The sequence below is a fragment of the Frieseomelitta varia genome, unplaced genomic scaffold (genome assembly GCF_011392965.1).
Source record: "Frieseomelitta varia isolate USP_RPSP 00005682 unplaced genomic scaffold, Fvar_1.2 scaffold_433, whole genome shotgun sequence".
Taxonomy (NCBI): Eukaryota; Metazoa; Arthropoda; class Insecta; order Hymenoptera; family Apidae; genus Frieseomelitta; species Frieseomelitta varia.
Window position 1 is genome coordinate 1 of NW_025110183.1, and position 12,049 is coordinate 12,049.

General features: G+C 39.2%; 1 protein-coding gene across 2 annotated transcripts in view; it reads right to left on the reverse strand.

Moving 5' to 3' along the window:
* Positions 1-1,709: 1,709 nt before the first annotated feature.
* LOC122532098 (very low-density lipoprotein receptor-like) overlaps positions 1,710-12,049 on the reverse strand; it is a 47,502-nt gene continuing 37,162 nt past the window's right edge. The window contains exons 4-6 of one of the 2 annotated variants that reach the window (XM_043660566.1): positions 4,834-4,953; positions 2,512-2,768; positions 1,710-2,278 (exon numbers count right to left, since the gene is read on the reverse strand). In XM_043660566.1, coding sequence (XP_043516501.1) covers positions 2,195-2,278; positions 2,512-2,768; positions 4,834-4,953 — 461 coding nt within the window. In that variant the 3' untranslated portion in view covers positions 1,710-2,194. Of the gene's footprint in view, positions 2,279-2,449; positions 2,769-4,833; positions 4,954-12,049 lie in introns of those variants that run through there. The other variant, XM_043660567.1, reaches the window with a different exon arrangement.

Here is a 12,049-nt window from a genome sequence, read left to right on the forward strand (position 1 = left end):
TTTTCTTTTTTTTTCTCTCTTTTTTCTTTCTCAATTTCGACTGGTAAGGTAAAGCACGTGTTATATAACCGACAGGGCGAGATCAATCAGACTCCGATTGAACGAGCTGGCCAAGAGTACGTTTTGGCTAAATTACGTAGTACTTATGTTAATACCGTCGTTTAACTTGTTCGGAGAACTTCGAACCGTAATAAACGATTAATTGAACTTTCTCGTGCTCCCGTCCGGAGGATATAAATGGCTCGAGTGACCACACAAAATGGGAAATTAACATAGACGTACCCCGTTTTCCCACGGTTATACGTTGCGAATTGACGTCGGAAATTAATACCGGGTGATTATTCGAACTTCGTCGTATCAGTTGTAGGGGATTTAACACGTTGATCGCCAATAACCGGCTTGATTTAAGATTATCCCGCGGACATCCGGAATGAATATACAGAACGCGAGGGTGTATGCCGTGGAATTATATCTCTTTCATCGGTGTACACGCCATTCACAGGATAGTGGAGCTTATCGTTCGAGTATACCGCGGTTATCGAATGCTTGCACTAGCAGCTCGTTGACCGCGAGATCACGGCGTGATTCATCGACCGCGACACGGAAGAAGTACAGAGAAGGGCATAAATGAAAAATAGGAAATCGAATACTTCCTTTCTTTTTTTTTATTTCGGCGCACGATTTTTCTCTTTTATGGAGGAGCTCGATGTAACCAGGAAGCGTACAACAAATATTTCATCCCGGCTTAGAAACGTGCTCTCGCTCTGCCCGAGTGGGTGGACCTCTCGAAAGTTCGCGCGTTTTATCGAGAGAGAGAGAGAGAGAGAGAGAGAGAGAAAGAGAGAGAAAGAAAAAAACAAAACTGACAAATACGAATTTGCTACTGACTTATGCAAAACCGACCCCCGGCCACGGTTCAACCCGGCGCTGAACGTTGGAAAATATTCAATAATTCATCGTTTAACAGGGGCAAATACAGCATTGGCGTATTGAAAATGAATAAAGTTAGAATTATGTTGTATGTGTGCGATTTTCCAGTATCGACTCTCTCAAAGGAACAAATCCCTATCGAAGTCTGATACATCGTTGGAAAGGGAAAAAACTCGGACGTGCCCTTGAGAGGAATCGTTCTCTTACAATTAGTTCTTTCGCGAATCGCCGAATTACTTTGTATTCTTCGGCACGTGCAACATTTGACGATCTTTCATTGGTAACAGGAGAAAGTTCAAGGTAAAACGTATTCCAACAATTTACGATTCTAAATAATGTCGATTGTGAATCAATGTGTTTCGAGGATCTATATCCGTGGTTTCCAACGTGGGGTCCACCAAGAGGGGCAGGAAATTATTTTTAAGGGGAGGAAATTCGAAAATGAGCTTCTTGGATTTTTCTTTAAACGAAAGTTTAACTTTCCAATTTTTTTTCTCCCGTGTTTTTCTTTAAGGAAGCTCGTTTAGAAGTTAATGGCCTTTTAAGCTTCCCACACGTCAAAAATTCACTTTTTGAATAATAAGAATTACGTGCCACAAGAGTGGTGCGTCAGGATCTCAGAGATAGCAAAAAAAAAAAATTGGGAATCGCTGATTCATACTTTCTATTAATTGCACTACGGTTCTACGTATATAATTCTTCTATTATAATAATATAATATTTCTATAATAATATTGTAACATTTCTATAATAATATTATAATATTTCTATAATAATCTATCGAACGAATCAGAATTTGAGATATTGTAGTACACTACATATTGCTTCTATAAACTACACTTCTATAAAAATTACGCTCTTTTTCTTCCCGCTTCCTCCAAATAAAGTTAAATCTTTAACTCTTTAAACTTGCTATATTTTCCATTTTCTAAAATTCTTAACACAGTATCGGTCGGTCACATCACGAAAATGCTACTTTGCACCACTATTCTCGTAAGACATATAAAAATGATTTCAAGCTTCGAATTCCAATACGTATTTTTTAAAAACTATTCCTTGTTGCTTGCAAGATGCTACTTACTTGGTTCATGACGTGGCAATTGTTATTTTTTGGAAAGAAACAAATTAACATCGATCGGTCGCACCCGAAATTAACTGAGAATTAAATTACGGGGGGACCTGGTTGCAAATTCTCTAAATTGTCTACACGCGAAAAGACATGAAAGACGTAGAAATGTAAAAGCTAACTTTCATAGTGTAATTATTAATTACTAATACTACGAACATAGTAAAATCTACGCGACACATAAAGACGATGAGAAAAATATGCGGCCGTCGAAGTGTTAACCTCCTGCGCTGAGATCGACAATTTTTTTTGTCCCAAAATTGCAATGTTTCCCCAGTTTTAAGTATATTTAAGTATGACACAGGCAAAAAATAGATTTGTTATTTATCAATAATAAATTTATTACTATTCAGTGACATCGTGCCGACGAGTTCAAAAAGAAAGCGACAAATTGATGTATACGATTCGGTCACTCGTTACGGTCCGCGATCAGCTGCCAGCGCAAGTGGTTAAACGATGAGGCGTAAGGGAGGATCGAGGATCAAAGCAACGTGTAAATCAGCACAAGCGAGAGAGGGGAAGAAAGAAAAGGCAAGCGTTACGTGAAGAAGCGCAAAGCGTAAAACAGAGCTCCTGTGCAGAATCTTACTGCACTCAGCCTCGTCTGAACCGTCCGAACAGTCTCGATGGCCGTCGCACATCCACGCGAGTGCCACGCATTCGCCATTCCCCGAGTGACACGTGAACTGATCCGCCGTGCAATTCTTCATCCCTACAAGATGGACAATCGATTGGACCCCGATTTTCATTCGTGACAAGATGCCAGCCGCACCGTGCGCGCGGCCAGATATCCCCTCTTGTGCCGGTGCACAATGCCATTCGACGAGATCTCATTCTCGTCTCGAGAACTCTCGCGAATTGCATCCCCAGGGTCAATTGCATTTCGCAAGAGAAAGAAAAGAAAAGAAAAGAAATATCTCCCGACCGTTTCATTCAAAAAATGTCACAACACAGCCACGACACCGAAAACGTTTCTTCTCTTCTCCTTTTTTCCGCCCCTTTTCCCTTCTCGTATCGAAACTCGTTCGTGTTAGACGAATTTCCAGCGATTTGAATTTCACTAAAAGCGACTGCGGAAAGCGCTGGTTTCACACGCGATTTGAATATTCTTTCGCGAAAGTTTTCCCCCGCCCGTCGGTTTTCGTTAGTCGAAGTCGGTCAACGGGTAGTCGTTTTGAATTCATAGAAGCTAATCAACTCGAAGACTCGATATACGAGTCGTCGAATTTAAGTTGGGGAACGTTGTTGTTACGTTACGGGTCGGTGTGTGTGTGTCCCGTACTCCAGTGTGAACATCGATCGTCCATTTTTCCAAACTTACGAGATCTTGCGGATTCGCGCGGCGAGAATGAACTTTCGAAAGAACGTTGCTCCTTGTGCAATTAACCGCGCACGCGGATGCTTTAAATTATTACCGGAAGATACGCGTAGCTAGCACGTAATCCGCCAGAGTGTACTTGTTAATGGATAACCTAAGTCGCGGTCCCGAGAAAGTTAGCGGCACAAGTGCTTCGACTTATTTCAATGAGCTCAGCTTGCCGCTGTGTGCCTGCTTAGCGTCAACAAAGTGAATACACGCGATTAATAATACAACGTTTGCTCGTAAATTTAAACGAAAACGGCGAAAGGATATCCGAAATAGACGTAGATATGAAAATAAATGGAAGAAAACAACAAAGATGAATAAAAAGTAAACGCGTTTTCGACCGTGTATCCATTTGTATCGATTTCTTTAAAGAGTCATCGAATAAGTAAAAAGAATAACATCGACAGGGGAATTGAAACAACGAATAAACGATGGTTGATACTGAAAAATAAAAAAAATAAAAACTGAAAAGAAAAAAACCATTAAGAGAAACGGATAGCAAAAAAACGTAGAACAGTTGTCGTGCCAAAGAACGACAATTTGTTGAGTGACAAAAAATCTCTTTAGATATCAAATATTTTTATTTAGATTGCACGATTATCAACTCGTTATCCAAAGTAAAGTGTACTTATTACACCCGTTGATAAATTAACTCCATAAAATGTGGACAATAGGAATTAGTTATGAAGTTAGAAAATAAGAAAGAAAGGTATAAAGAGATACACATTGTGAACCGAAAGCCATCCTACCTAAGCCGCTTAGGCAAGGATTGTAATAAATAATAATGCTTATTACACCTGTTACAGAAGACCAGACGGATCTGTTTCTCTTATTTATCAGTTTAACGTCTTGATACCTTCGTTTATTATATATTCAAAAATCCTTCCGCCGTAGACAAACTCGAGCGCCGTAAAAACCTACGCAGACAGAAACGAAGCAACCGTGCCACTTTACCGCAAAAGCTCGTCGCTTTTCCGAAAGAAACTCCATCCGGGACAGTTCGTGACGAAGAAAAAAGAGAGACGAAAAAAAAAAAAAAAAGGAGAAGAAGAGAATAATCGGCGAACCCGATATTTACTTTCCCATGGCAATTTATTTCATTCCACGATTCCGCTTTGATGGGGGACGCAATTTGGGTTTTCCAACTGAGCTGAGGGGATGCAATTTGCGATTCCAAGACCCCCCCTGGCTGATCCAAGACATTTTCCAGACTCTTTTATTCCACCATGGATTAAATCTCCCCCCCCCCTCCCTCCCATCCCTCCCTAGTCTGTCGCCTGTGTGTTCCGTAGTTTTCCCTCGTTTCTTTTCTCCGCCCACTCTTTTCGTTTTTCACTCGAAGAGGCGGCTTCCCCTTGGCTCCTTCCCTGGCTCGTTCCAGCGATCAACCTGCGACTCATCGATAACTTACTGCGGCAATTCTTCTCGTCCAGGCCGTTGGTGCAGTCGAGCTGAAGATCACACAGCCAGCTTTTCGGTATGCATTCCCCCGGGCTGCACTCGAACTCCGTTTCGCTGCACGGTTTCGACCCTTTCGATATCGCAATTCATTTCATCATTTCTCGTCGCTCGCGGGGACCCATTCTCTTTTTTTTTTTTTTTTTTTTTTTTTTTTGTTTCGCGACGAATCAGCCCGCGAACGGAAGCAAATTCATGCGCAATGTAACTATCTCGCCAACGATTTATCAGGCAGGCTGATTTATTAATTGGATTTATTAAACTCGGATTCCGAGCAAGCCTGTTTGTTCTGTCTCGCGCCGCAAGTGTGAAAATTATCATTCTTTCGATTTGAAATATACGTGAGATTTGAAGAACATAGTGAAATGCTAGAAGTGCAAAATAATTACACAGTAAATATTCTAATTGAAAAAGACAGAATGTGACGATAATAAGTCTTGATAATGCTCTTAACTCTCTCTCTCTCTTTCATTGGACTCTCTTCGGAGGGAGAAATATCAATGATCGTAGCTGCCATTTTCTATAGAAATTTTTTTTTTCACGAGTATCGATAATCTCAATGTTTTTGTTTTATCACTGCGTCTGAATTGTGATTATTATTAGATGGATACGATAAACAACAGAATTATATCTATAACCTTTTATAAATTTTCAATTTATAAATAACTATTATGTAATTTATTAGTTTTCAATTTTTAATTTATCAATAAGATATTTCCCAGACTGAAATTATTTAAAAAATTGTATAAAAGTTTTTTAAAATTATATAAAAAATTATTTTTTAAATACTAACTTAACGACGTTCGTAGCACACTTTGACTAATAGAAAAACGACATTTGAGAATACAACGGCACTCGTTTCTTCTCAATCTGTTTCAGACACGAGATTACGCAGAAATTTTGCAAATTACCTTCCGAGATGACGAGTTCTCGACAACGATTTAGCAATAAATGTTTCTGTTACTACACCGAATATTAATGAATTTTGTACTATAATACAAAGGGTGTAGCGAACAGAGGATAATGAAGACGGACTCAAACCACACGCCATCGTACGTGCGACTTTGCCAGAGAATTTTGTGAAATAAGTTTCCGTTACACACTGTCGCCGCAGGAATCCTTTGGAAGCTCTTTAGAATAGCTCTCGATGAATAGGATACAAGCATAGCTAACGAGTACAATATGTCTTTTGGATATTCGAACATTTACGTAACGCAAATTCGTTTCTTCTTTTTCTCCAATTTCTCGTGAAAAATCATACCACGCGTCGAACATCTCGACGATTTCTTCGATCGTGAGAAAGATCGATCTGTTCGATAAAACAAAAGGGGAGGGAAGATTGACTCGGCCGCGTTTTAAAAATGCATACGAGAGGGGCTGTGTAAAAGAAGATCAGCCCCTCTTGTAACCACCCTCTTGGAAGCTGATTAAATTCCAGAAAACCATAATACGGGATATTGCAAGTTGCTTAACTTTTCAGCCAAGCTGTTAATTTTAGAACAACGCGCAACTCTCCCGGATCGTGAGAGCGCTTAATAACATACCTTTGTAAAATCCTTCAAAAAGGCATAAACTACCAGCCACAAGTGGCGACTTCGAAGAGCGTGTTTACGTATCGTTTCTTTGGATCTCTATTTAAAAATATCGGAGATATCAAGCGCGGCGGAAATAAATATCTCGAGTGTAGAAATGTTTCTATAAAAATTTCAATTTCACAGCGACCGACTCCTTTCCTTTCCAAGTAAATAGAACGCAAGATCTAGGCAAAAGATCCAACTACAAACTGCAAAATTTAATTGCCATTCGTTACATTTATTCTCGTAGAGATTTCCCCTTTAAAAGTTATTCACGCCGTCAAGGAGAGCAATTACAAAGACCCTTTATTATCGTCGCGAACTTGCTCGCGATGCAACGCAATTTTTCACGCCGCTGGTTATATCATCAGGTTGTATCTCTCTCTCTCTCTCTTTCTCTCGCTGTCGCAAAATCGATACGTTCCGCGTGCAATTTCAAAGCAAGATTAACGACGAACGACATCAGAAGCGGTTCCGGTCACGGTCGATTCGACGTGTTTGCCGGATGTGCGCCAGAGGAGAAGGATAGGTTCGCCCGAATATTCGTTAACCTTTGACTCCAGTCGCACCATCGTTCGCAATTTCACGTATTAGCCGCGTGAATGCCGCATCAGTCATTAATCGATTTTAACAGCCGTTCTGGCAATATCGATCTTCGCAAGATTTGTACACTTTCTCTCACACGTGAAATTATTCGTTTTAACGTGATAGATTTGAAAAAGTTGAAGTTACTGTAATTGAAAGATATTGCAAAGGAGGAGAAGAAGATTTTTGTAATGAACAGAATACACTCCTAAGATGTTGTTTCCTAAACGTTACGTTGCTATTTTGAAGAAAAAATAGCAACATAGGCAACGCTGGCATAAGAAAATTCTCCAATTTCTATAATATTTTTTTTGAACTGAAGAAGAAGAATATTTCCACGATATTTTTAGATATTTTCAACCGAAGAAGGATCGTCCCTTTCGATTTATGTAATAAACAGAATACACTCCCAAAATACTGACATTGCATTGCCATTCTGCACGAAGAAAACCCTCTATCCAATTTCTATGTTCAGCAATTTTTTGTTTCCTTAATTAACCAGTGACTTCCAGTTCTTCCAAAGCCAGAAAAAAGCAAAAAGTTTGCAGTCTATTCGGGGAAAGAACCGATCTCGTCGACCAAAATATAACGAATCTTCCCCGATTCACCCCATTAAGCAGCACGAGGGAAGGTTTCTCTTCCAACGACCTACGTATATTCCGCGTTCTATCCAATTTTTGCCGATATTCTTTTTTTCTTTTCGATTAAAAGAACGCCACGCGAAAGCCAACATATTTTGCACGTATTCTCGCGTAAACATTTTGTACGTGCCGCCAATTCCGTATATATTCTCAATTAATCGCCCCCGCGTACGCGAAATAACTGGAGCAGCCTCGTGATCCTGCTCCTTTCTTCCTTTTTTTTTTTTTACTTATTTTTACGACTACCTATTTTTGTGCTTCTCCTTTCGCAGACTTCCCATCGCCGTATCGTCCTATCTTCCTGTCCCTTCTCCCCTCGATTCTTTCATCGGCCTCTACGTAATTGGCTCCGCAATATTGAAACCGTCCAAAGAGTTTCAGCGTCGCGGAATTAATATTAAAACCGCTACTGTTGCCGCACAATAATGAACAACCACGAAGAAAACTGGATCGATGACAAAATGGAGACCGATTGATCAATTACCCAGACATCGTTCGGCATCGATATCGATTAGACCCGCTCGAAACATTCGAGACGTTTGCTTGTTCGGGATAAGCGCGAGTTATGCAAGTGAAACGGGCCGAGATAAGTGCACAATCGTACCTGCATCAGGGAAGGTGGCCGGACAATGAGCTACGAAAAATTATACAGCCACGCGGATTTATCTCGCGAAACATTTTCTACCAGAAAGCAAAGCAACAAGAATGTAGATACGTACTTTGGGGTGCGAAAGTCTCATTGCTCGAAAATTCTGTTTCTGAATTTCTTTGTCTAGTGGCTCTAAACGTGAAATGTAAAACAGAGCGGGGCTAACTGGCGGCCCGTGTGGAGCTTGCCCCCACTTTTCTAATCACTACCGCTACCCCCTCCACTGCAAATTTCAGTGAGAGATCGATGCAGTGGAGGGGGTAGCGCTAGGAATCAGAAGAGTGGGAGCAAGGGCCTCCGAGCCGCCAGTTAGCCGGCTTTGACGAAAAATAGGGTAGGATTTTGTGTGCGTGTGTTTTAAGAATAAAATTTTCTTTAGAAAGTGGCAAGTCGTATCAAATCTTGAGGGAGTAAAGAGTATTCGGACTTACTCGGTTTTCCTTTTATTTACTTTAATATTAACAAACTTTATACTTATTGTAAACCACGTGGGTAAAATTCTGTGTTATTGTTTCCTACAATAGTCACTCACTTGTTATCTTCCCCTTTCATAAGAACTTTCCCCAGAAGTTCTTTCATTCGAGCAAGTAGAAATTAACAGAAGCATACTACGCGCCGGTTAGAGTGGCTTTAATGCTTTAAAACAGCGGTTCTCAGCCTATGGCACGTGAAAATAATATTGGTAATAGCGAAAAGAAAAGAAATTGAAACACAAAAACGAATTACAGAGTTTTTGATTTACAAAAAGAGACTTACGTGAAAATTTTTGAGAAGTAGGTGGTAGTTTATGAGAGGAGCTTATGCTCATAAATGAAAGGCCAAATCGAGGGATACGAGAGAGAAACAAGGGAACCTTGGCTGCTTTAAATCGTACGAAATAATATTTGTAATTATTCTCTTTCCTTAAGATATCGCTGTGTTTTCACTGATTAACAGATCGATCGGCGCAGAAAGGAAGAACTGACGATATCGAATTAAAATTGTCGATCAAATTGGTTGCAATTGTGAAAAAGATCGTTTCTTTTTTTTTTTTTGTTAATTAGAGCAACGCCTTTTAATGAGTAAATTAGTACGATGAAAACATTGACGATTTTGAACGTAGTATCAACTCTTGTCTTTCCTAGTTAACGGCTTAATTGACGCAGATGTAAATTCAATTTTGTCATCAGGTTAATTAACGTGTTATTCATTTAATTACCGCCGCATAGGCAGTAGGTACTGATAATTAAAGTTTTAACAAACGTCGAGAACGCAATCGATACGTACTTTTGCGTTACACGAGTGCTTTCGCGTTTTCACGAGCTCCCGTGCCCCGAGATAGAAAATTTTTGTTACTTTCGTTTCGTTTCGATTTCTTACACTCTTTATTCGTCAAATAAACAGTCGAAAATAATGCAGTGTCGATATCGCTGTGAATATTACAGAATCTTCACCGAAAAGATAAACAAATTGTCATAACTCGCGCTTTATGATTCGAGCTACGAACGATTTGATCGCCTCGCGTGATTATTAAATATATTCTTACCGACATTGACGTTTGATTTGTAATTAAATATATACTCTATGTGTCACAGCGCAGAAACTAAAACGCATAAACGCACTTCGTGTGCTGTGGAGCATTCGCAGCGGATAAAGTTAAATTACTACGTCACGTTTATTTAATTGACGTCTACGGCTCTCAGTGAAGAATTTAGAAGCCCGCGAAAGAGAGAGAGAGAGAGAGAGAGAGTCAAATGCACGACGTTTATTTAATGATTGTACACTGCTCTCGATTTGAAGGAGCGGAAACAAACGCTCGAAAATAAACGTAACATAGTAGAATGTAATATACTTTGAGCAGTAAAATTGGAAGCGAAAAGAATGGAAGAATCTCAGCGCGCCAAAAGCTTCCATTTAATTATCCACTTGAGAACTGGCGAGAGTGGAAATTTCAAAAACAAAGGATATCGAAATGCAGTGGAAGAAGACAGAATCCGCGTTAGGTCTTAGAACAGTGTGTCTGTGTAATTAACAGTGTGTGTGTGTGTGTGTAATTAAGTCTAGACGAGTGACTAGTTCATTCTTATTCAAACGAGAGGGCCCGTAAATCAGCGTGCATCTGAGAGAGAGAGAGAGAGAGAGAGAGAGAGAGCTTCGTAACCCCTTTCCGAACAGTATCTACGCACGTCGGAATGTCATTATCAAACTATTCCATTAACCACCGGCGACGACCGATGCGGCGTACAAAGCAAAACCGAACGACGAATAGGAATTTACCGAATTGATTTGTATAGCATCTGGGTCAGGCTTGCCATCGTATCGAGCGCGTATCGATAGGCGAAACAACGTCAATAACGAACTATTTAATTACACCGATAAAACCGCGCTTGCAACTTAAGCGAAAGGTCAAAGGGGAGATGGACTCTCGTTGATTATGATATTCCCTCTGTGCGGCGACATCGGTAGTCGGCGATCGATTTGCCGATTGCAAACGATTGGAAGCCGCAGCCCCGGGTCTTTCTTATTGACTTCCGTGTTAAGATCACCGCGTAATTCGCCGGGTAAATTCGGAACTTCGAAATGTCCGATAGCTCTCTTACTCTCTCACTCTCTCTCTGGGTAAATTCCAGCTATTCAACGATCGAATACACGCGAACAACGGGAATCGGGGTTCGGGGATTGGACATAAAAGAGACAAGATGAAAAGATTTTCATACTACTGTCACGTTGCTTGATTATGGATCAGCTACTTGTTGAACTATTCACCCTCGTCCGAAATCATCGTGTCGCGTATGTGCAAGCTGTTCGAACGATTATAGGAACGGTTATAGAATCGAAATAGACAAAATATCGTATGCTATCGTTTAGGAATAAATTTTTCACCTATAGGTGTGCGTATTTTGCAATCATCACGAAAGTATTGTCGGATAAAAATTTTAAAAAAATAGGAAATGTTGTCAGACATTTAAAAAAAAATCATATATATATATATATATAAAAAATAAATCATATATGTATAATATAAATAATATATATATATGTATATAAAAATACAAAATATTGTCAGATATCTAAAACAAAAAATTATATAAATATATTATAATATAATATAATATATATAATTTTTTTTTTTAATATCTGACAATATTTTGTATTTTTTTTAAATTTTTAAAATAAATATATTAAAATATATATATTGAAAGATGTAAAATAGATATATTAATGAACATAATAAGATGTCAATATTGTCAAATATAAAATACTGTTAGAAATTAAAAAAAAAAAAATCAGACACAGATAACAATTACCGACGGTGAATTATTTTTAGATACGATAAAATTGCGGAGGCTTCAGTGTTAAAAGTAGCTTATTGAACGTGAACTATAAAACGTCGAAGGCTACTCGGGAAGGGTTAACCCTTTTTCGATACGGATTCTTTCTCATGCCATATATCAACATCGATAGATGGAACATCTACTCTACGACAGCCTACTATACTCGAACAACGATGCATATCCATTCACTGTGCGATTCGACTTGATTTAAAATTTGCGCTAATTTCCCCCATAGATACAAAGTGTGCTACGTTCGTGACACATATATAAGCTGTTTTGTTTTTAGTTTTTCTTTTTTTTTAATTATTCTCTTCTTTTAAATCTGCAGCATTCGACCGAGCTTTCATCGATATTTCTCCGTATCGAGATGATCGAGAGAAGAGCAATCGAGAATACTTGTAATTTA